The sequence below is a fragment of the Castor canadensis genome, chromosome 10 (genome assembly GCF_047511655.1).
Source record: "Castor canadensis chromosome 10, mCasCan1.hap1v2, whole genome shotgun sequence".
Taxonomy (NCBI): Eukaryota; Metazoa; Chordata; class Mammalia; order Rodentia; family Castoridae; genus Castor; species Castor canadensis.
In genome coordinates this window covers 766,734-790,341 of record NC_133395.1, presented here as the reverse complement: position 1 = coordinate 790,341, position 23,608 = coordinate 766,734, and the positions used below count along the sequence as shown (strand labels likewise).

Here is a 23,608-nt window from a genome sequence, read left to right as displayed (position 1 = left end):
GGGGGAAGAGCGGGGCCCTACATCCTAGCTCCAGGCTATTGCATGAGCTGGGACACAGTTCATCTTCCCTGACCCTTGCACTAGGATCTCCACCACTGGCCCTGGTTCTCAGGCCTCTGTACTCTAGACTGGACTATAAGCCTAGCTTTCTTGGGCCTCCTGTTGAAGATGGCAGATCACAGGCCTCTCAGCCTCCATAATCACATGGCCCAGTTTCACACAGTAAATCAATCTGTGTGTGTTTGTGTACATATAGACTATAGCAAAGTGATTTAGAAGAAAAAAAGAATCAGTGAGTTCTCACTGATATAGTAAGTATACATGCGTATTTACAAATATAAAGGTGGACTATCAGTAGAATCACCACGTGGCCCCTTATGAGATGACTGATTCAGACGTGGCCACCAGTGAAGGAATTATCAGATGTGAGGTCAATGAGGTGTTTTATAGGCAGATGGGGGTCCCCCAAATGAACTACACAATGCAAGCATGCTGCACCAACAGAGGGGTGCTCTGGTCAAGACACCCTGACTCTTCTCAAGTCTGAGGCACTAACTCCCACTCAGGGCGTGGCTCTCAATGCCATCTGTCCACCAGAACCACCCAGGGGCACTGATACCCTGCTAGCACTCGGGACTGATGGATTTGGTAAGTCACACACTCCACTATTATGGGAGTCAGCACAAAAATAGGACTTTACAAAACAGGAACACTTTCTACATAAAGTACTGTATGGATGCCATTTAAACTCCAAATCAAGGATGCTTGCATTTTCAAGCAGAGGTTGGCAAATCTCTCTGAAAGGGCAGATAAACATTTCAGGCTTTGTAGCACCTGTGCTTGTTGTGGCAGGAAGGCAGCCAAAACATTCAACAGGGACATGACTGTCCTAACAGATCTCGCTGCCAACCCCTCAGGGCACAGGGCCTTGGTTTGCTGGCCCATTTTCAAATAGGAACTTGCATGGGATTCACCTGTGGTGTATGGTGGCTATTAGGTTCAGGGGAACAGACAGATCTTGACCGGGTCTAAGCTCCAGAGCCTTCCCCCAGATGACCTTAATATGCCACTCACTTTAAGCCCGAGTTACAGAGGACTTAAATATAAGAATATGAGGTACAGGGCTCAATATATGAAATAAGATTACATATATCTCAAAGAACTTTGAAATTTTCAAACCAAAATGGTGATATCAGTTTTCTTCTACTCAAATTTTTACCTTCTCCAGAGAACCGGCTGCCCCACAGTTCTCTCTGGACACCATGTGCATAGCTCCCACCTACCTGCAGCCGTGGGTTTGCAACATGAGGGTGCTTGAAAGACACCAACTCTGCACAAGATGCGCCATCTCTGGTGTCAATTGCTTCATACACCTGAAACATGACAGGGAAAACTTAGGTAGACAGGAAAATGTCCTATTCTACTAGGACATAGCCAACACACTACACACCACTAAAAACAATTTTCTCCTACTTAAAAGGTATCAGAATAATTGAAATGTAGAAAGTCAACACTCTTGAGCCAGTAAACACTAATTTCATTTCAAGATGGGATCTTCCAGAGGCAAGAAAACAGATAAAGCAGAATAAACCAGTGGTGTACTACTTGGTGATTAATGAAAGTAAATTATTCTAGTTTCACTTGGTCACACTAACAATATACTCAAAAATTCAATTATAGATTCCAAGATGGCAGCTAGAGGTAGGAAGCAGAAAGCGAGCCTCCTATAGTGAAATCTTGGAGAGACGCTGGAGACACACTTTGCAGGCATAATCACCGAGAAAAGGCATAACTTTGACCCCTCCACATCTCCAGCCGGCGCAGAGAATCTCCACCTCACCTTAAACGGAGAACCGAGGAGGCCCCCAGGGCCGCCAGTGGCCGGCGCCCATACGGCTTGGGAAGACGCAGACCAGCTTACTGTCGATTAGTACACTAACACTCCCTGTTTATACCTTTGAAACTCTCTTGTCTGATACCTTGTTCTGCTTTCTCCCTCTTGTCTGTATATTTGTTTTCCCCTTTTCTTTAACTTCTTGCTTTCCATCTCAGCTCACTCTTCCATTCTAAATATTACCATTGTTATTATTACAAGCTAGAAAATACTTAATTACACACAGTACAGGGACAGTAACAACACCAAGGACAATGACGGGAAGACAGAAAAAACAGGGAAACCAGTTTCCCCACAGCAAAAAATTAGTACAGGAACCAGAGGGGAATGAAGAGAACAGAAACTCAGATCCAGACTCCAACAAAATGAAGATAAACTATGCCAAAGGACCCAATGAAGCCCACAAGAATAATTTAAAAGAAGACATACTATAAGTACTCAACGAGAATTTTGTAGAGATGATACTGGATAGGGTCAACCAAAATGTACAGGAGACACTCAAGAAATTCCAAGACAATAAAAATAGAGAATTTGAAAAAGCAAAAGAAGAAATAAAGGAAACCATAGAAGCACTGTATAAACACCAAAGTGAAAGAAAGAACACAATGAATAAATGGATAAATGAACTCAGGACAAAAATAGACAACAATAAAGAAGAAAACTGCCAGGATATGGAAAACCTCAGAAAAAAGAACGAAACAGAACTGCAAAACAAAACGGAAGGCCAATCCAGCAGAACAGAACAAACAGAAGACAGAATCTCAGAACTTGAAGATGAAATGGTAATTAAAGGAAAAACCGAAGAACTATTAATTAAACAACTCAAGACCTGTGAAAAGAAAATGCAAGAACTCACTGACTCCATCAAAAGACCAAACTTGAGAATCATGGGCATCGAAGAAGGAGAAGAGGTACAAGTGGAGGGAATGCGTAATATATTCAACAAAATAATAACGGAAAATTTCCCAAATCTAGAGAAAGATATTCCCATACAAATGCAAGAGGCCTCCAGGACACCAAACAGACCAGATCAAAATAGAACTACTCCACGACATATCATCATTAAAACAACAAGTTCAGAAACTAAGGAAAGAATATTGAAGGCAGTAAGAGAGAAAAAACAAGTAACATACAAAGGTAAACCCATCAAAATCACAGCAGACTTCTCAACAGAAACATTAAAAGCAAGAAGAGCGTGGGGTGAGATCTTCCGGGCACTGAATGAAAATAACTTCAACCCCAGGATACTCTACCCAGCAAAGCTATCATTCAAAATAGATGGAGCAATAAAAGTCTTCCATGATAAGCAGAAACTAAAACAATATGTGACCACAAAGCCACCATTACAAAAGATTCTGCAAGGGATCCAGCACACAGAAAGTGACACCCAACTTAAGGCAGGCAGCACCAAACCACAGGATAAGAAAAAGCAAGACAGTAGAGAGTAACATCAAGTTAGGTACACACAATCAAACCTTCAATCAACTAAGACAACTAAATGGCAGGAATCACCACATACCTATCAGTACTAACGCTTAATGTTAATGGACTTAATTCACCCATCAAAAGACACCGTTTGACAAAATGGATTAAAAAAGAAGATCCAACAATTTGTTGCTTACAGGAGACTCATCTCACCGACAGAAATAAGCATATGCTTAGGATGAAAGGCTGGAAGAAGATTTACCAAGCCAATGGCCCCCAAAAACAAGCAGGAGTAGCAATACTTATCTCTGACAAAGTAGACTTCAAACCTACATTGATCAAACGAGATAAAGAAGGACATTCCATACTAATAAAAGGGGAAATAGACCAAAGGGAAATAATAATCATCAATCTGTATGCACCCAATGTCAACGCACCCAATTTCATCAAACATACCCTGAAAGACCTAAAAGCATATATAAACGCCAACACAGTGGTTGTGGGAGACTTTAACACTCCATTATCATCAATAGATAGGTCATCCAAACAAAAACTCAATAAAGAAATCCAAGATCTAAAATATGAAATAGATCAAGTGGACCTAGTAGATGTCTACAGAACATTTCATCCAACCTCTACACAATATACATTCTTCTCAGCAGCCCATGGAACCTTCTCCAAAATAGATCATATCCTAGGCCACAAAGCAAGCCTCAGCAAATACAAGAAAATATAAATAATACCATGCATACTATCTGACCACAATGCAGTAAAAGTAGAACTCAACAACAAAAGTAAAGACAAAAAACATGCAAACAGCTGGAAACTAAGTAACTCATTACTTAATGAAGAATGGATCATTGATGCAATAAAAGAGGAAATTAAAAAGTTCCTGGAAGTCAATGAAAATGAAAACACAACCTATCAGAACCTACGGGACACAGCTAAGGCACTCTTAGCCATGAGTGCATATATTAAAAAGATTGAAAGATCCCAAATCAATGACCTAATGATACATCTCAAACTCCTAGAAAAACAAGAACAAGCAAATCCCAAAACAAATAGGAGAGAAATAATAAAAATAAGAGCTGAAATCAACGAAATAGAAACCAAAAAAACCATACAAAGAATTAATGAAACAAAAAGTTGGTTCTTTGAAAAAATAAACAAGATCGATAGACCCCTGGCAAACCTGACTAAAATGAGGAGAGAAAAAACCCAAATTAGTAGAATTAGGAATGCAAAAGGGGAGATAACAACAAACACCATGGAAGTCCAGGAAATCATCAGAGACTACTTTGAGAACCTATATTCAAATAAATTTGAAAATCTAAAAGAAATGGACAGATTTCTAGATACATATGATCATCCAAAACTGAACCAAGAGGAGATTAATCACCTGAATAGATCTATAACACAAAATGAAATTGAAGCAGCAATCAAGAGTCTCCCCAAAAAGAAAAGTCCAGGACCTGATGGATTCTCTGCTGAATTCTATCAGACCTTTAAAGAAGAACTGATACCAACCCTCCTTAAACTGTTCCACGAAATAGAAAGGGAAGGAAAACTGCCAAACACATTTTATGAAGCCAGTATTACACTTATCCCAAAACCAGGCAAAGACACCTCCAAAAAGGAGAACTATAGGCCAATCTCCTTAATGAACATTGATGCAAAAATCCTCAACAAAATAATGGCAAACCGAATTCAGCAACACATCAAAAAGATTATTCACCACGACCAAGTAGGCTTCATCCCAGGGACGCAGGGGTGGTTCAACATACGAAAATCAATAAACGTAATAAACCACATTAGCAGAAGCAAAGACAAAAACCACTTGATCATCTCAATAGATGCAGAAAAAGCCTTTGATAAGATCCAACATCATTTCATGATAAAAGCTCTAAGAAAACTAGGAATAGAAGGAAAGTTCCTCAACATTATAAAAGCTATATATGACAAACCTACAGCCAGCATTATACTTAATGGAGAAAAATTAAAACCATTCCCTCTAAAATCAGGAACCGGACAAGGATGCCCACTATCTCCACTCCTATTCAACATAGTACTGGAATTCCTAGCCAGGGCAATTAGGCAAGAAGAAGGAATAAAAGGAATACAAATAGGTAAAGAAACTGTCAAAATATCCCTATTTGCAGACGACATGATCCTATACCTTAAAGACCCAAAAAACTCTACTCAGAAGCTTCTAGACATCATCAATAGCTATAGCAAGGTAGCAGGATATAAAATCAACATAGAAAAATCATTAGCATTTCTATACACTAACAATGAGCAAACGGAAAAAGAATGTATGAAAACAATTCCATTTACAATAGCCTCAAACAAAATCAAATACCTAGGTGTAAACCTAACAAAAGATGTGAAAGACCTCTACAAGGAAAACTATACACTTCTGAAGAAAGAGATTGAGGAAGACTATAGAAAGTGGAGAGATCTCCCATGCTCATGGATTGGTAGAATCAACATAGTAAAAATGTCGATACTCCCCAAAGTAATCTACATGTTTAATGCAATTCCCATCAAAATTCCAATGACATTCATTAAAGAGATTGAAAAATCTACTGTTAAATTTATATGGAAATACAAGAGGCCACGAATAGCCAAGGCAATACTCAGTCAAAAGAACAATGCAGGAGGTATCACAATACCTGACTTCAAACTATATTACAAAGCAATAACAATAAAAACAGCATGGTACTGGCACAAAAACAGACATGAAGACCAGTGGAACAGAATAGAGGACCCAGATATGAAGCCACACAACTAAAACCAACTTATCTTTGACAAAGGAGCTAAAAATATACGATGGAGAAATAGCAGCCTCTTCAACAAAAACTGCTGGGAAAACTGGTTAGCAGTCTGCAAAAAACTGAAACTAGATCCATGTATATCACCCTATACCAAGATTAACTCAAAATGGATCAAGGATCTTAATATCAGACCCCAAACTCTTAAGTTGATACAAGAAAGAGTAGGAAATACTCTGGAGTTAGTAGGTATAGGTAAGAACTTTCTCAATGAAACCCCAGCAGCACAGCAACTAAGAGATAGCATAGATAAATGGGACCTCATAAAACTAAAAAGCTTCTGTTCATCAAAAGAAATGGTCTCTAAACTGAAGAGAACACCCACAGAGTGGGAGAAAATATTTGCTAACTATACATCAGACAAAGGACTGATAACTAGAATATACAGGGAACTTAAAAAACTAAATTCTCCCAAAACTAATGAACCAATAAAGAAATGGGCATGTGAACTAAACAGAACTTTCTCAAAAGAAGAAATTCAAATGGCCAGAAAACACATGAAAAAATGCTCACCATCTCTAGCAATAAAGGAAATGCAAATTAAAACCACACTAAGATTCCACCTCACCCCTGTTAGAATAGCCATCATCAGCAACACCACCACCAACAGGTGTTGGCGAGGATGTGGGGAAAAAGGAACCCTCTTACACTGTTGGTGGGAATGTAAACTAGTACAACCACTCTGGAAAAAAATTTGGAGGCTACTTAAAAGCTGGACATCGATCTACCATTTGATCCAGCAATACCACTCTTGGGGATATACTCAAAAGACTGTTACTCCAGAGGCACCTGCACACCCATGTTTATTGCGGCACTATTCACAATAGCCAAGTTAGGGAAACAGCCAAGATGCCCCAGCACAGACGAATGGATTAAGAAAATGTGGTATCTATACACAATGGAATTCTATGCAGCCATGAAGAAGAACGAAATGTTATCATTCGCTGGTAAATGGATGGAATTGGAGAACATCATTCTGAGTGAGGTTAGCCTGGCTCAAAAGACCAAAAATCGTATGTTCTCCCTCATATGTGGACATTAGATCAAGGGCAAACAAAACAAGGGGATTGGACTTTGAGCACATGATAAAAGCGAGAGCACACAAGGGAGGGGTGAGGATAGGTAAGACACCTAAAAAAACTAGCTAGCATTTGTTGCCCTTAACGCAGAGAAACTAAAGCAGATACCTTAAATGCAACAGAGGCCAATAGGAAAAGGGGAACAGGTACTAGAGAAAAGGTTAGATCAAAAAGAATTAACCTAGAAGGTAACACCCACGCACAGGAAATCAATGAGTCAATGCCCTGTATAGTTATCCTTATCTCAACCAGCAAAAACCCTTGTTCCTTCCTATTATTGCTTATACTCGCTCTACAACAAAATTAGAAATAAGGGCAAAATAGTTTCTGCTGGGTATTGGGGGGGGAGAGGGAGGGGACGGAGTGGGTGGTAAGGGAGGGGGTGGGGGCAGGGGGGACAAATGAACCAAGCCTTGTATGCACGTATGAATAATAAAAGGAAAAAAAATTCAATTATATAGCTAAAAAAATCAGTTTAAAAATCACATACATGAAGGCTTCTTACTCAATCTAAATACAATAGGAAATGGAAATGGCTGTGCAAATATGGATATGCCACATCCATACAAGGGGACACTTGCCAGAAGTTAAAAGGAACGAAACAGAGCTACTTGTAACAGTGCAGGACAATTCCACAATGTGCTTACCGTTAAGTGGGGAAAAGATTAACTATAGGAAAACTGCAACTTGGCTTGGGAGAAAAAAGAACAGTAAACATGTGTCTCGAAGGCAAGGAAAACCACACAGGGCCCCACACCACATAAGCTGATCGCAAAGGCGAGGGTGGGGCAGGGCTGGGAAAAGTGACATTGTATACCTCAGTTTGGCACAGGAGGCCTGTGTCATTATAAACACTGGTAATCAGAAAACTAAATACATTTTAAGTTATATTTATAAAAATTAAGTGAAAAAGCAAAAGGCTGCATATGCAATTTCAAAAATAAAATAAAATTTGTAACGTAATGCCTGTGTGATTTTTTTTCTCTTCAGAGTCTCTCTCCAGAGGAAACCTATAGGCAGCTAAGAGTCACAGAACTGGAGCAAGCATACTGCTGATGGCTGCAGGTACTAGGAACACAGGGATCACTGAGATCCAGACACCAGGTCCCCGCACTAAGCAGGCTAACTCACTGGCCTCCAAGAAAGGTGAAACTCAATCCTCTTCCCAACAGCTGTGAGGAAATTATCACAGAAAACAGGGAGATGAAAGACATACCACCCAGCCACATGCAGCTGCTGCCAAGGCTGCTGTTGAGGTCCTGAAATGGGAGTGGTCACTTGGCCAACAAAGTCACTGAGATTCAAGCACAACTCTCCAAGAAGCCATGTCATCTGGGATTGTTGAAATTATTTTAAGTGTGTGGCGGGGTATAAAGGAAAATGACGGTGGGGGTGAATCTAACCAAGGTGCCCTGTAAGTATATATGGAAATGCCATAATGAACCATCCCCCTCCTGCCCCCGGTACAACTAATATATGCTAACAAAAATGCACACACACAAAAAAAAGTGGGCTCTGGAGCCAGAAACAGAGGCTAGGGGACTTGGGCCAACCACTTACTCATTATGCAAAGTGGGGCTTGTGAGGCACCCACCTCATAGCACAACCCCGAGTACCTATAAAGTGCTCACGACGGTGCCTGCTAACTAGAATGCACTCAACAAGCACTAACAAAATTAAGTCCTTATCCTCATTATCACCTCAAACTACTTCCACTGAGTGACATGGCTAAAGGGACTCTCAGAGCCCTCCTCTGAGAACATATGGCCAGGGACAGTGCTTTGATGAAACAGAGGGAAGGCGAATAACCCCTGCTCACCACCGCAGGTCTGTGCACGGGCAAACTACCCCACCTTCCTGCTACCCTTTGGCTGGGGTTCCCCAGCCTGTCAGCTTCCCTCCACTCATACAGTCAATGTGTTCTCTGAGCCCAAATGCAAAGGTAAGAAAGAAAGCCTCATGGAGCTCAAGTTTTAGAGCAAAAACCAACCAAACAAACAAACAAAAAAAGGGTTAAAAAAGATGAAGTCATGTAACTGCTATAAAAAAAAAAAATGGCACAACAAGAGATAATGGTGTCCCCAAACGGGTCATCAGGAAAGGCCACTCTATGGATGACAGTTGAGCTGTGACCTAATGGCAGGTGCAGAACACACCACCAACTGAATCCTCAATTAGTCAAACCCAGCTCCAAGGCCACAGGCTCAAGGTGACAATATTTTCTTGCAGGGTTCCAGTTCTAGCCGATGAGATGGGAACATTTTCTTCCCTCGGAAAAAGACAGGAGAGTGTTTTCAGATGCTAGTCACGGGGAGGATGCTTGGAATTTCCACAACCGAGCAACGGGAGGAGTGAACACAACACTAAAATACCCAGAGGGCAGCGTTAGATAGGTGCAAAGGGACTGGGCTCTTAATGACATTCCAAGCGCTCAACCAAGAGTTACAAATGGCAGAGAACACCGACGCAACAGGTCAGAAAGTTTAGCAAACTTTCCGAAAACCACCCTATGAGGTTGCCCCTTGCACCAGGCGGGAGTCATTCATTCAACTCACCAACTGGCTCCCTCGCACAGCTTCGTGGAGGGAACTGAGGTTTTGGATCGCCTGGCAAGGCGGTTAACGCCTGTAAACCCAGCCACGAAGGAGGCGAAGGCAGGGGGACCGACAGATCGAGTCCAGGCAGTCAGCAATGCCTTGTCTAAAAAGCAACAGACAAACAAAAGGGCTGGAGGCGTGCGTGGCTCAAGGGGTAGAGGGCTTGCCTGGCAAGCAATCCCCAGTACCGGGAAAGAAAAGAGATAAAGAAGAACAAACACTGCGGTTGTGCTTTTGCCATTCGCCTGTCGTATAAGCCCGGCTCCCCAGAGACACTCGGTGTGCGACACGCTCACAGGCGGCCGGGCACCCGCCTCTCGCTCGCCATCTCTGCCTCGTCTCCCTCCTCCGCATCTCTGACGGCCGAACCCAGGCCCTGCGGCCCTCGGCTGAACCCGCCTCGCAAACCCACCGGGGCCCTGTCCGGCCGGGCCCCCAGGGCAGGGGGAAGCCGCGGCACCCACCTGCTGCAGGTACTGGTTAATGGTGATGTGCGCCATGGCGGCGGCGGCGGCGGGCAGAGAGCGCGTCACTTCCGGCGCGAGTCCGCCTCCTCCAGGCGCTCCGACGCTCTGGCACCGAGACCGGCAGGTTGGTTCCGGGGCGGTGCGGGGGGGAACGACGCGTGCGGGATGGAGAACGCGGCTCCCGGGCGCGTGCGGCGGGGGCGACCCGCGCGACGCTGCCGTTTCGCCCCTCCAGATCCTGCCTCGCGGAGTCCTGGGACGCCGCTGCTCCCCGGGTCGCGCGCCCGAGCGGGACTGGAACCGAGACGGAGCCCCGAGTCCACTCAGTGTCCCCGTGCCCCTGAGCCCACCATGTGGGGGGAGTCTCCTCGCGCCCGAGCTCCTCAGGACCAAGAACTAACGTGGCGACGACCCCACTTAGGAACGTGTCCTCGGACGCGCCCCAGCTGTCTGTGGGGGGTCCCTGCGCGCCCGAGTGGCCACTGGGGTGTCCTTGAGCCACGTGTGTGGGACCCCGCGCGCCCCGAGCCCTCATTAGGCAAGGCCGCGCGCAGCACGGGGCCGGCCGGGTGGGCGCGGTGGCGGTTGGGGCGCGGGCGCGCGGGGCGGCGCGCACGGACGGGGCGCCCAGCTGGAGGAGGAGCCGGGCGCGCACGGACGGCGCGGAGCGGGAGGAGGAGGAGGCGGAGCCGGGCGCGCACGGACGGGGCGCCGAGCGGGAGGAGGAGCCGGGGCGCGGCGCGGGGCGGGGCGGCGTCCGGCCCAGCCATGGCGGACGAGGGCCCGCGGAAGGGCAGCGTCTCGGCGCTCATGGGCCGCACCAACGGCCTCACCAAGCCCGCGGTGTTGGCGGGCGGCCCTGCCAAGCCGGGGGGCGCGGGCGGGTCCAGGAAGCTGGTCATCAAGAACTTCCGAGGTGGGTGCGGGCCGGCAGGTCGCGCGCTCGGACGGGGCCTCCTGGGGCCGCCAGGCAGGCCCTGTCCCCGCACGGCCGGGCCGGGCCGGGTCCTGTACCTTCCGCCCGGGCCCGCACTTGGCGACAGGCCCTGTCCCCAAGCCCCGCCCCGCCCGCTGACCCTCTCTCTCCACAGACCGGCCCCGGCTGCCCGACAACTACACGCAGGACACGTGGCGGAAGCTGCATGAGGCGGTCAGGGCCATCCAGGGCAGCACGTCCATCAGGTACAACCTGGAGGAGCTGTACCAGGTGAGCGGCGGGGCGGCACACGTCTGGGACTTGTATTTGGGTTCAGCTGGGCCGCCCGGGAGGAGGGCGCGGTGCCGAGTCCCGGGGCTGCTGCGCTCCTGCGTGTGCACTCAGTTCGCCCGGTAACGCCGGCGCAGTGGCCTGAACTCGTTTCTGCTTTCTTGCCAGCAGAGGGTTTTTTCGCCACTTTGTTGTGGCTTTGCAGTTAGTTGTTGCAAATAAGGTATGCAAACGGACTTTGTTACATTTAAAGTAACGTTCGACGTTTTTAAAGGAAGAAAATGGTTAGAAGAACGTTTTGCAGTTCGTATGTTTCATTCAAAGCAAAGTTTCTAATGTCATGTTCTTAATGTTCGTTAAGTAGTCTAATAGTTACACTGTAGGCAATGATAGATCAGATAGTTATTTCTACTAAAAGACTTGAATTTTTTCGTGGTTGCACAAGCGAGTACGTTATAAGAACTAGGAAAAGTACAAAAAGGAAAATTTAAATCACCTACACATCCACAACCCAAAGAAAACTACTATAGGTTGAGTGTTCTAATGCAAAAATCTGAAATGCTCTGAAATCCGACACTTTTTGAATGCAAACAAGATGCCAGAAGAGGAAAATTCCATACCTGATCTCATGTGACTGTCTCAGGCAAAACAGGCATGCTAAAAATACTGTATAAAATTATCTCCAAGCTGTGTGCATAGAGTGTATATAAAACAAATAAACTTTGTGTTTAGACTTGAATCTCATCCCCAAGATACCTAAAATCTAAAAACATATGAAATCCGGTACACTCTTTGCTCCCAAGCATTGCAGATGAGGGACACCAAGCCCCTAGGGACAGTTTGATGTACCCACTTTTGTGCTTTGTGTTAAATGTGAGTTAGTTGATTGTAAATCAGCTTAATTGAGGTATTGTTTACATGGTGTGCTTTAGTAGTTGTCATAGTTTTTTTTACTATGCAGGTGTGCTATCAGCATCATAATCAATTTGTGGAGTAGAGGAGTACTTTCACCACACACAAAGTCCCCAGGGCCTTTGTCCAGTCAGCCCCTTCCCCAAATCCCACCTTTGGTTATTACTGATTTGCTTTCAGTCACTATAATTTGTCATTTCTAGAATTTCATCTGAATAGAATCATGCATTTTGGCATCTTTTGTATCTGGCTTTTGGTTAGGATAGTGTTTTCAACTCAGGTAAATACACACACTGGGTGATAGTTACGTTTCTTTTTATGAGTGAGTAGCATGGATATATACCACACCTGGTTTATTTATATCCATCAGTTCCAGACATTTGGATTCCAACTTGGAGTTCTTATGAATAAAGCTGCAATGAACATTAGCGAATGTCTTTGTATGGACTCACATCCAGAGGAGTGAGGATATAAGAAAGCTTTCAAGGTCACATGGAAAGTACGTTTAAATTTGTGAAAAACGTCCTGTTTTTCAAAGTGGCTGCACCATTTTGCATCTCTTCTCGGCATGGTTTGCAAGTCCCAGTTCCACATCCTCGCCAGCATTTGGTGCTGTCAGCCTTTAGTTTTAGATATTCTAGAACTGTGTAGTGGGTTTCTATGTCATTTTAATTTGAGTTCCTCCAGTAAGAGTAAGCATCTTTTCCTGTATATATTTGCCATTCCATGTATCTTCAATGAAATGTGGATTCAAATCTTTACTTAGTTATTTATTTTTAATTATTTGTGAGACAGGGTTTCTCTTTGGCACATCCAAGCTGGCCTCAAATTCACAGTCTCTATGTCTTGATGATTGGGATTACAGGCCGGTACTACCTACTGTACCCGACTTCTGCTCGTTTTTATTAGGTTTATTATTAGTCTTTATTTTTTCGTTATTGAGTGTGTGAGGTGAGTATATATTTTGGATGAAAGTCTTATATCAGCCCTACAAATACTTTCTTCCAGGCTGTGGCTTGTCATTAATTCATTTGACTGTGTCCTGAAGAGCAGTAGTTTTAAACTTTGAAGTCCAATGTATCAACTTGTTCTTTTATGGGTTGTACTTTTAGTATCTACTAAAAAAATCTTTGTTCTTCTCTAAGGTCACAAAGACTTTCTCCTATGTACCTTGTAAGCATTTTTAGAGTTTCAGGTCTTACATACGGGTCTGTGGTTTATGTTAAATGAACTTTTGTACATATTGTGAGATTTAAATCCAAGTGCAGTGTATTCCCTCTAAATGTCCAGTTACTGGTATTTGTTGAAAGCCTCTCCTTCCTCTTCCCCACCAAGAAATGGCTTTTGCTTCTTTGTCAAAGATCAGCTGTCCATCTGGGCTGGGTGTAACAAACAGGTTGTTAATTATGGAGTATTCAGTCCTCCAGCTTTATTCTTTTCTTTCTTTTTTTTTTTTTTGTCGTACTGGGGTTTGAATTCAGGGCTTACACCTTGAGCCACTCCACCATCCCTATTTTTGTGGTAGGTTTTTTTGAGATAGAGTCTGAAGGAACTATTTCCTGGGCTGGCTTTCAACCGAGATCCTCCTGATCTCTGCCTCCTGAGTAGCTAGGGTTATAGACATGAGCCACAGGCGCCCAGTCAGCTTTATCCTTTTCCCAAGATGTTTTTGGCTATTCTTAGTCCTTTGTATTTCCATGAATCTTAGAATTTGTTTGCTAATGTCTACCAAGAAGTCTTCTGGGGTTTTGATTGAGATTATGTGGAATGTGTAGATCAATATGGAGAGAATTGACTCCTGAGCTGCTTATCAGTCACTGGTTAATCAGAGGAATGGATCCAGCTCTCTGTTTACTTAGCCCTTTTTTTTTTTTCTTAGCAATGTTCTGTCATTTTGTTGTACACGTGTTATACATATTTTATGAAATTTTACCCTAATCATTTTGTACATTTGATGGTATTATAAGTGGTGTTTTAAATTTTCACTTATAGTTCTCACTACTGATTAGAAATACCGTTGACTTTTATCTCTTGGTCTTGTCCTGCTGTTGACCTTGAGTATCTGGACTTTTCTGTAGTCCCATTGGATGGTCTGCACACGGCCGACTTCTGATTGCATTTGGTTGCACTTTTTCCTTTCCTTGCTTTGCTGGGCTGACCAGTGCCTCCTGGACGAGGCTGTTAGAAGTGGGAGATCTGGCCTCTACCTTGTCTTGCTCCTGATCTTGGATCTTTTGTCATTCTCCTAGCAGTGTGATGCTAGCAGTGCAGAAGTGTCCCCTCTGCTCCTAGTTTGCTAAGAGCTCTTTTTCTATGTCTCTCTAGGGGATCCTATGATCTCATATGTTGTTGGATTCAGTTTTCTAACATGTTAATTTTTGCTTTTGAGTTCACAAGGAATATTGGTGCATGTTGTTTGCTTTTTACTTCTCTTGGATCATGCCCCAGTCCTTTTTTGCTTTTAGTTTGTTTTTCAGATAGGGTTTCATGCTATCTTTGTCCAGACTGGCCTCAAACCTTGATCCTCCTACCTCTCTGCCTCACAAGTAACTGGGATTACAGTGTGAACCACCACACTTGGCCCTAGTGTGCTGTTTTATTGTTATGTCTGCTTGGTTTTGAGTGTCAGAATGATGCCTCATGAGTTGGGAAGTTTTCTCTTTCTTTCTGGAGAGTTTGAGTAGAATTGGTGTTATTTCTTTAAGTGTTGAGAGGATTGCCTAGTGGAGCCACTTGGCTGCCTTGTGAAAGTGTTTGAAGCACATAGTAAGTTTCCTGAGCCCCCCAAGGATTGTCCAGCTGCCTCTCATCCTCTGCAGTGCCTCATTGCTGTCCACCACCTGCTGTGAGCTCCCCTCACAGTGTGGGTCTTCTAAAAGGCTTCTGTGTCTCCTGTGGGGTCAGTCAGTTCTGAGTTGGTTTTGGCTGGCATCTCCTTCCCCTGTAAGGGTCTATTTTTTTTTTTTTTCTCTTTTTCCTCTTTTTTCATGTCTGGTAATCTTCAATTGGATGTTGGAAGTTGTGAATTCTAACTGACGTGCTAGGTATTTTATATTCCTAAGAATATTGTTTACCTTTGTTCTGAACACAGTTGAATTATCTGGAGAGTGACTGTCTTGTCTTTTTGCTTTTAGGATTTGTTAGGCCAGGCCAGAGTAGTGTTATGTCCAGGGATGATTTTTCCCCAGCATAGGAGCCAGACCTTCCTAAATATTCTGCCTGGGTTTTTCCCATCTTGCTAGAGGGAAGCTGCTAATCCAGGCTCTACGTGAGCTTAGGGTTCATTCCCTGGTGTTTTGTTGTTTCCTTACCACATGCTGTCTGCTGAATACTTAGGGGGTCCCTGGAGCACTCTTGCTCGTCTCCAGTCCTCTGGCCAGGTCTCTGCCTTCCAGACCCTGGTCTTTTAGGTTTACTCAGTGCCCTGCACAAAGCCTGAAAATTGCCTATTCAGGAAACCAGAGCATTTGGGGTCTGTCCATTTCCTGTCTCCCAGAGGTCACTGTCTTTCATTGCCCAGTCTTGAGTGCCCTTAAAGCTATTGCTTCATACATTTTGTCTGGCTTTTTGATTATTTCAACCGGAAGCTTTAATCCATTCCTTTTACTGCTCTTGACCAGAAGTCAGAGTCTTCATAAGCATGTAAATACTCAAAGGTTTTTGATTTAATAAAATGTATATTACACCTAAGGCTTATTATTCCTGTTTTCTTGGCGATTTCATCATTCAGTTGCCCCATAATTTTTCCCTAAAATAGCAGAAATACCTTGCCATGCGGTGATACGTCTCATAAATTTCAAGATGGTGTCTTGAAAACCTGAGAGCTAGGGATGCTGCCCCAATACATAGGCACTGGCTTCTTCCCTAGGGACCTCCCACATCCCAGGGCATCTCCAGACCCCTGCAGAGACCACTCACTAGCACTCAAGCAGCTTGTCTCTGGAGTGAGCGGAGTGGAAACAGGAAGGCAGATGTGGAAGTACTGGCTGCATGGGCACTCAGGAGTTGTGCTCTGTACTGGCCAGAGACTCTTTTAGGTGAAAGTACTGTTTCTCACCAAAGTTTGAAAGGTTTGGCTTTGAGGTCTGTTGCCCAGTGTAAACACCATGGAGCCTGTTGGCTCAGGTGCCAGCCTTCAGCCTATCCTGTGTGTCTTTGTTTCTGTTTGGTCACAGTAAAGTGGGGTCGAAGCCTCTGCATGCTCACCACCCTGTGCTGAAGGAGGGTGTCTTGAAGACACAGCTCTGCTGTGTTTGCTTCTGAAGACCTGAGTTTAATCTAATGACCACTGGCAGGAGAATGCACACTTGTGTGTCTCTTGTCCTTGAGTTTTCTTCTTCCTGTCACCTAATGAACATCAGGAAGCTGCAGGCTGTATTTCCAGAAGCTGTCAGAGGAAGGCACAGAGTTGGCTTCACCTGGGTTCTGAGGGGGGTCAGGTTGCCCTCTGGAGTGCAGTGGTGTCCCTGAAAGGCTCCAACCTGTCGGTCACTTCACTGAAGGACGTGGGTAGTAGAGTGAAGCGTTGACCGTGTCTGTGCCAGGCTTGCTAGAAATGAGGTCCTAGTCTAGCTCCTCCTCACTCACTGCACTTGGTTGTGTGTGTTCTGAGCCTCCCTCCCTGTCCCTGGGAGACAAGGTCTGGTGCAGGTGCTGCATTGGAAAGGCTGTATGGTAGATTCGTGTGGCTTGGAAGACATCGGAGTGTCCTGTTCCCAAATTTGAGCTGCAGTTTCATTTCTGTGTTGTCATTTACTTATTTCTTCCAGACAAGAACCTGGGGGTGGTCAAGCACTCCTAGCAGCTTGTCCATGTGGGCAAGCTGGTCCTGGTATAAATGGTGTGCCCAGTCCTATCCTGGAGCAAGGCTGCTCCACCTGTGTGTCTCATGAGGACTCCCAGGGCCCTCGTGGTGGGGCTCCGCGGCTTCCTGAGTCTTGTGTAGCAGTTGGGACATGTTTGGTGACTGTGCCTTCCATGCTCCCTGTCATCTATATCAGTGACTTTAGCACCTGCCCACTTCTCCTTTAGAGACTCAGTGATAGCTTCCTCCCTGTTCTCTAACTCAGCTTAGGCTCAAGGGTTTCTGTGCCCAAGTTTAGTGAATGCTGAGCAGAGCTTTTCAGCCCAGAGCTCACTGCAACTTCTGATTTCAGTGTTCCACACCTGAGGGGAGTGATTGTATAGTTTGCAGGAAGCATTTCAGTAGCAGTGAGGACACTCAGGTGACAGTTGACTAAGCTGATAGACAACATTTGACACCATGGTCCATGCTTTCAGCACTTGGGTGCAACAGCCCTGCTGCAACCTGCTGTTTAGGAAGCAGCCTGCAACAAGGAACCTGTGAGCAGTTTTCCTATCAGACTGAGTTGATAGGAGGAATAGCTGAAAAGTAGTACGAGAGCCACCTCCCGTTACTGCGTTAGACCCCACCTATCTGGAATGATTTTCAAACCATACTGCTCCAGACTGGGTCAGCATGTCATGCATCAAGAGGAGGCACTGGAGGTCTAAAGTAGTAGAGATCTCAAAGGCTGTATCAGTGGAAAGGGGTTCCTGTGTCAGGCTGCTCCTGTACAGCATGGGGCTCCTCCAGGACTCCTGCCAGTGGCAGTGGCTTAGTGTGAGGAGAGATGGGGCTGCTGCCTGCTTTAAGAGGTCCCCCGATTCTCAGTGTGCTTTATGTAAATAGCAAGCTTGTGACAGCGATAACATGTCACAAGTGAGTGAAGGTGGTGATAGAAGCACTCAGAGAATGGTCCTCCTAAGTTCCCTCTCCTGACAGGCATGCACCATGAAACTTACCTTGATTTTTTTGCCAAAGAAAATGCATTTCCTCATGTGTTATATAAAAATCTTTGAAGGTGTTGCATTTGTGAATCAATGATGGTTAACTGCTGAGCCAAGCCTCTGCTATGATGCATCTGGGTGTGTTAGAGAGAAAGGGTTGGTAGGTCATGGACTGAACCCTGCAGACAGGGAATGCAAGGTGGTGGATTTGAGATTTAAGAGAGGCATTGAGGCTGAACACAGGATGGAGATAGGAGTCCTTATTTCTACAATAAGACAAATGTGTGGGGGATGCATTTTTGTTGTTACACTGATACTAAATTTGCTAAAGAACATTGTAGTGTTTATTGTCATTCCACGTTTTCTCTGAATCTTTGTAGATGTGTATGTGTTCTTGTAGTGAACGAATTTAATGTAGGTGAATATAATGCATAGCAGTTATGTTGAGTATTGGAATTAATCTCTCTGTAAAACCTCAATTTACCTTTTTTCTGAGGGGACAGCCATACTTGAGTTAAACCCAAATTCTTTTTTTTATGTCTCCATTCTGTCTATCCCCGTACTTTTCCCCCCAGTGAACCTAGGGCACCACAAATGCTAGGCAAACACTTAACCATTGAGCTGCATCCCCAGGCCCCAAACTTATTTATTTATTTTGCAGTACTGGGGTTTGAACTCAGGGCCTACACCTTGAGCCATTCCACTCGTCTTTTTTGTGAAGGGTTTTTTCGAGATAGGGTCTCGTGAACTGTTTCCCTGGGTTGGCTTTGAACTGCAATCCTCCTGAGCTCTACCTCCTGAGTTGCTAAGATTACAGGTTTGAGCCACTGGTGCCTGGCTATCCCCATACTTTTACATGGTTCAAAAGCAGTAAGTGGGAAAACATGCTGTTGATGATATTTCACCTTCAAATTGAATGAGACACCAGCCTAGCACATGAGATTTAAAGGAAGTTTTATTTGTATGTACAAGCATTGTTTCTTTCATGTGGATAGAAATATTTTTTTTAAAATTTTCTGCCTCAAAAAGTTTCCTCACTAAGACAAAACTTGAGTGAATTATACATTTAGCATGTAGGAAATCAGGAACCAATCCAGCCTGGCCTGTGTCGGAATCTTGGTTTCTCCTTATACTCATCACAGGCGGAATATCTGTGCCACAGAGGGAAGGCGCTGCTGCCCTCCTGCTGGTCCCTCTCCTTCAGGGAAGGGGTTTCTGGAGAAGAGAAAGTAGGTTCTTGAGCTGTGGCTTCACAGCATAGTCATCAAAATAGACTTGCTTATGTACCTCGGTCTAGGGACCGAGGTCTGGGGCAGAGCTTCCAGAAATAGCCATAGGGTCCAAATCTATGTTGAAGTCCTTATGACTGTGGTGTGTGGCCAGGTGTGGCGTCAGCTGAACTCAGAACAAAGCTGAGGACTGAAGTAGGGCGTCCAGAGATGGGGCCTACCTGCCTTCTAGGCCCCGGATGTTGCAGGCTTTGGTGTGCCATCGGGTTTAAGCTCCTGAGCTCCTTTTTGACTCATTCCCTCATTGTCCCTTATTGTGACTGCACCCAGGTGTGTGCTCATAGCACCTGGTTTACTCATAAACGACCAAAGTATGGTTGAAGGTGAGGCATTTATAGAATTGTTCAAAGAACTGATTTGATGTTCCTGCTGAATAATTAATTTCTTCCTTTTGTTTTAGGCTGTTGAAAATCTTTGTTCTCACAAAGTCTCCCCGACACTTTACAAGCAGCTGCGCCAGGCCTGTGAGGACCACATCCAAGCACAAATCCTTCCATTCAGAGAATATCCTTTGTGTGGTTCAGGCAGTTTCTATTCTTTACGTAACAGATAAAGAGCTAAAGAGCATCCTTACTGTTCAACAACAGCTTTGGGTTCTCTTGTAGAACAGGTACTTAGATTGGCTTCGTGAGTTCATATGGTGGGTTTTTAAGTGATGTTTTTAACATTTAATTTACTCTGCTGATGTGAATAAAAGGTAAGCAGTCCTTTTATTGGATGTGGTTCAAGTGTTTGGCAAAGTTCTGGAAATGTCTTAGTTTGCGTTCTGTACTTTATTCTAGTAAAAACCACCTGTCTTGATTTTCTAGAGTGTGTAACAGATTCCCACAGACGTGAAAGCTTCAAGCCCCCACCCCGACCCCTACTTATCAGCCCCTGGTGTGTCTGTCAGGAGTTGGGGTGCAGCTCAGCGGCTTCTCTACTCAAGGTCTCAGAGGCTGAAATCCAGGTGTCAGCAGGGCTGTGGTCTCACCTGAGGGTGGGTCCTCTTCCTGATTCTTGCAGGTGGGTGGCAGAGTTCAGTCCTTGTGACTGTAGGAATTAGTTCCTGCTTTCTTTTTGGTGCCGGCAGGGTCACTCACCTGAGAGGCTGCCCCTTCTTGCAGTGGGGTGTGAGCTCCTGCTGGACCAGCAGGAATATCTCCTGTATGGTCTCCTATGACTGTGTCTCCTGTAGTGGAATCAGTAGAGGAAATGACAGCCATGGTTCTCCCATCGAGGAGGACGTTGCTCAAGAAACATATTCGACTGGCCAGACGGCATTTTAGGACCTGCTGCCACACCATCTGTGACTTGGACGCACAAGGACATCCCTGAGCTCCTTATATCCTGTCAAAACCCTTAAACCTGGCCTTAGTCTGGTCCCCAGCTCTCCCATTACCACAATCTCCATGTCCCGGCCAGCATTAGAGCAGCTTCTGTCATTGCAGAAATGTACTATGATTTCTTTCCTGGGCCTCTGTCTCTGTGTGTAAGATGAGGTGGCTAGGACCTGCCCCTTCCTAGGTTTTCTTGGCTCACCCCCTTGCCCTCGTCTTGGGAAACTCAACCTTCCTTGTGGAGTGGGATGACTCAAGGCAGCACAGCATGTCACAGCCCTAGCGGTCCACAGAAACGGTCTGCACATCTGGCTCCCACAATGGTGCGAGGAGTTGCTTCTGGTTCTTGCTGTATGGACTTCTGTCCATACACCTCTACAATATGTTTTGGCAAAGCTCTGTCATAAAGACTGTGAGGATGTACAAGATAACAGCAGTTACATGCTCTTCTGGAACCTGCCAGCTTCCACATACCTCCACCCCACACAGGGACCCCTGTTCTAGGCACATGGCGGAAGTCTGACTCCTAAGCTTGGGAGGGTCACAGCAGCATTCCAGGATGCTGGCACTCATCAGAACCAATTGGTGTTATTTTGCCCTAATCCTGCTTGCTCAGAAACTACTTTTTAAAGACCTGCTGAAATTATCCTTGAGACAAGTAATCCAACCCTGCGTGTGGACTGAAGTCTTACCAGCCCATCATACTCAGCCCGTGCTCGCTTCCTACCCAGGGTCTTGACCCAGATGATAGAAAAGCCACTGCTGCAACCTGATTTCCACCTTCCATGGAGCCATGTCTGGGCGGAACCAGGGAAGTCCAGGGCTTCCTTGTCCGATGTCCTTGTTAGTGACCAGGAGCCCAAGGACAGGAAATGGGCAGTTCCAAGAAGACAGGTTATGCATTAAAGGTCAGTGGGGTCTGGCCAGATAGAGCACACATGGTGGAGCAGGAAGTGTGCTTCCGAGGACCTGGAGCTGTTTGCATGCCCAGAACGTGGGGACTAGTGGGATCTGAGGCTGGAGTCCAGGTTGCATATTGGTCCTGGGTCTGCGTATGCCTATGAGGAGTTGACTGCACCTGAGCCCCTAAGATGCCTTATGGACTTTCTAAGCAAGAATCCAAAAGGATTACATGGATTTGTGAAGACCGCTTTGGCAGTATAACAAGGTAGATTAGAACACAGGCCAGCCTGTATTGCCAGTCCTTGGCAAGTACTGCTCAAGGGAGAGCATGACCATGTTTCCTTTGCCTCTGGAATGCTCCAGTACTTGGTACAGCTCACTTTCTAAGGCATAGGGAACCCCACCACTGTCTTGAGACTATGCTGGTATTGAGGTCAGAAGATGAGGTAAAGCTGTTGTCTGGTGGAAAAGACTCCTGTGGGGCTGAAATGGACAGTATTGTTGACTTCCGGCCAGCACCTCCATTCTTTGTCCATAACAATTGACAAAACTCTTCCTGTGTCCCCTGGTGCATCTTCACAGTGCAGCAGCCCTATCACCACAGAGATGATAGGCAGTGCTGGCCAAAGCTGCCTTTCCCAAAAGGTGGAGAGCACAGAAGCAGGCCAAGGCCTCTGTTGTAGGGATGTCAGGATGCCCACAGTGTCTGGAGGAGATACTGTGCCTGTGCTCACCTGACCAGATGCATACCATCATCACAGAGCACTTGGTGGAACAGGCAAGCCTGTGCATCCACAGCTCAGTTTATGTGCCCTGGCGCTCTGAGCCTGTATCAGCTATGTCTTCTAGGTAAGAAACTAAAGCCCTTGACCCGTAGTTGGAGAGTGGCTCGTGCAGTGCTGGAGGTCAGCAGGGGCACACTAGTATGTCATGAAATCCTTTTCTCAGCTGCTGTAACAGGCCTGATTGAAGTGAGTTATCACTGTCAAGTGGCCAGTGTGATACAGCGTGTGGCTGCTGACCTGTCACTCTTCCAGTCCAGCATGTGTAATGTATTTTTACTCTGGTTTTTTTGTTTTTTTTAAATCACCTGGGATGGCCAGTTTTCTCATAACCTGTTATGAACATTTTTGCTGTTGGGTTTTTGTTGCCCTGTGGGGCCCACCTCACACCTCCATGGACCATGTGAGTCCTGCCTTCATGGGGACTGGCCCTTCTTTGAAGTGTGATGAGAGTAGTTGTGGAGGATCCTGGCTCAGGATAAACTGCTACTGAGCCTCGCAGCACTGTCAGGAATTAGTCACTGGGGCACTGTGGCGACGTTACATCCTGGATCTGAAGACTTTGAATTCTAGCAGGCTGCAGCTCAAACGGCTGCTCACCGTTTGTACTTTTTTCCCCATGGGAAATACAATACTGATTGGGAGACCTTTACAGAGCTCTTTCTTGGGATGTGTCTTTTGTTTAATGGACACTTCGTGATGGACCTTTATATCTTAGAAGCAGACACTATAGGAGGTACAGCTCTGCTCAGGTTATTTGTGACACCTGAGCTGCCCAGTGGTGTCTGACTGGTGTTGGGTTAATTCCATCAAGCCTAAAAGGCCAGCATGGGCTCTGGGAACCTGCCACGGCCTGTAGACTATCCAGTACTTGGAGTCCGCGGCTGCTGGGCCACCTCACCGCTTGCTAAGTGTGCTTGTGACAGACTGTTGGGGCAGGTTCCCAGAACGGTGGGCCATCACGTTTTAGAGTCACACAAGAATTCGCTCAGGTAACTGCTAACCACTGATCCGCTAGGTCCTCACTGTGGCTTTCTAAATTTCTGGGCATACTTCCTAAGGACTCAACCAAGGCTCAAGAGGAAATAAAGTGGGCTGCCTTGGCCAGGCCCG

At 45.4% G+C, this 23,608-nt stretch overlaps 2 protein-coding genes across 8 annotated transcripts in view; one reads left to right on the top strand and one right to left on the bottom strand.

Annotated features, from left to right (window-relative positions):
- The window catches only part of Pcid2 (PCI domain containing 2), a 28,345-nt gene extending 17,805 nt beyond the window's left edge, over positions 1-10,540 (bottom strand). Inside the window, exons 1-2 of one of the 5 annotated variants that reach the window (XM_074042943.1) lie at positions 10,291-10,540; positions 1,284-1,373 (exon numbers count right to left, since the gene is read on the bottom strand). In XM_074042943.1, the coding sequence (XP_073899044.1) occupies positions 1,284-1,373; positions 10,291-10,326 (126 nt within the window). In that variant the 5' untranslated portion in view covers positions 10,327-10,540. Of the gene's footprint in view, positions 1-1,283; positions 1,374-9,784; positions 9,930-10,290 lie in introns of those variants that run through there. The other 4 variants (XM_074042944.1, XM_074042946.1, XM_074042948.1 and 1 more) reach the window with 4 other exon arrangements.
- Positions 10,541-11,033: 493 nt separating this feature from the next.
- Cul4a (cullin 4A) overlaps positions 11,034-23,608 on the top strand; it is a 37,755-nt gene continuing 25,180 nt past the window's right edge. For 2 of the 3 annotated variants that reach the window (XM_074042940.1, XM_074042939.1), the window contains exons 1-3: positions 11,034-11,209; positions 11,385-11,500; positions 19,892-19,996. In XM_074042940.1, the coding sequence (XP_073899041.1) occupies positions 11,062-11,209; positions 11,385-11,500; positions 19,892-19,996 (369 nt within the window). In that variant the 5' untranslated portion in view covers positions 11,034-11,061. Of the gene's footprint in view, positions 11,210-11,384; positions 11,501-19,891; positions 19,997-20,062; positions 20,497-23,608 lie in introns of those variants that run through there. The other variant, XM_074042942.1, reaches the window with a different exon arrangement.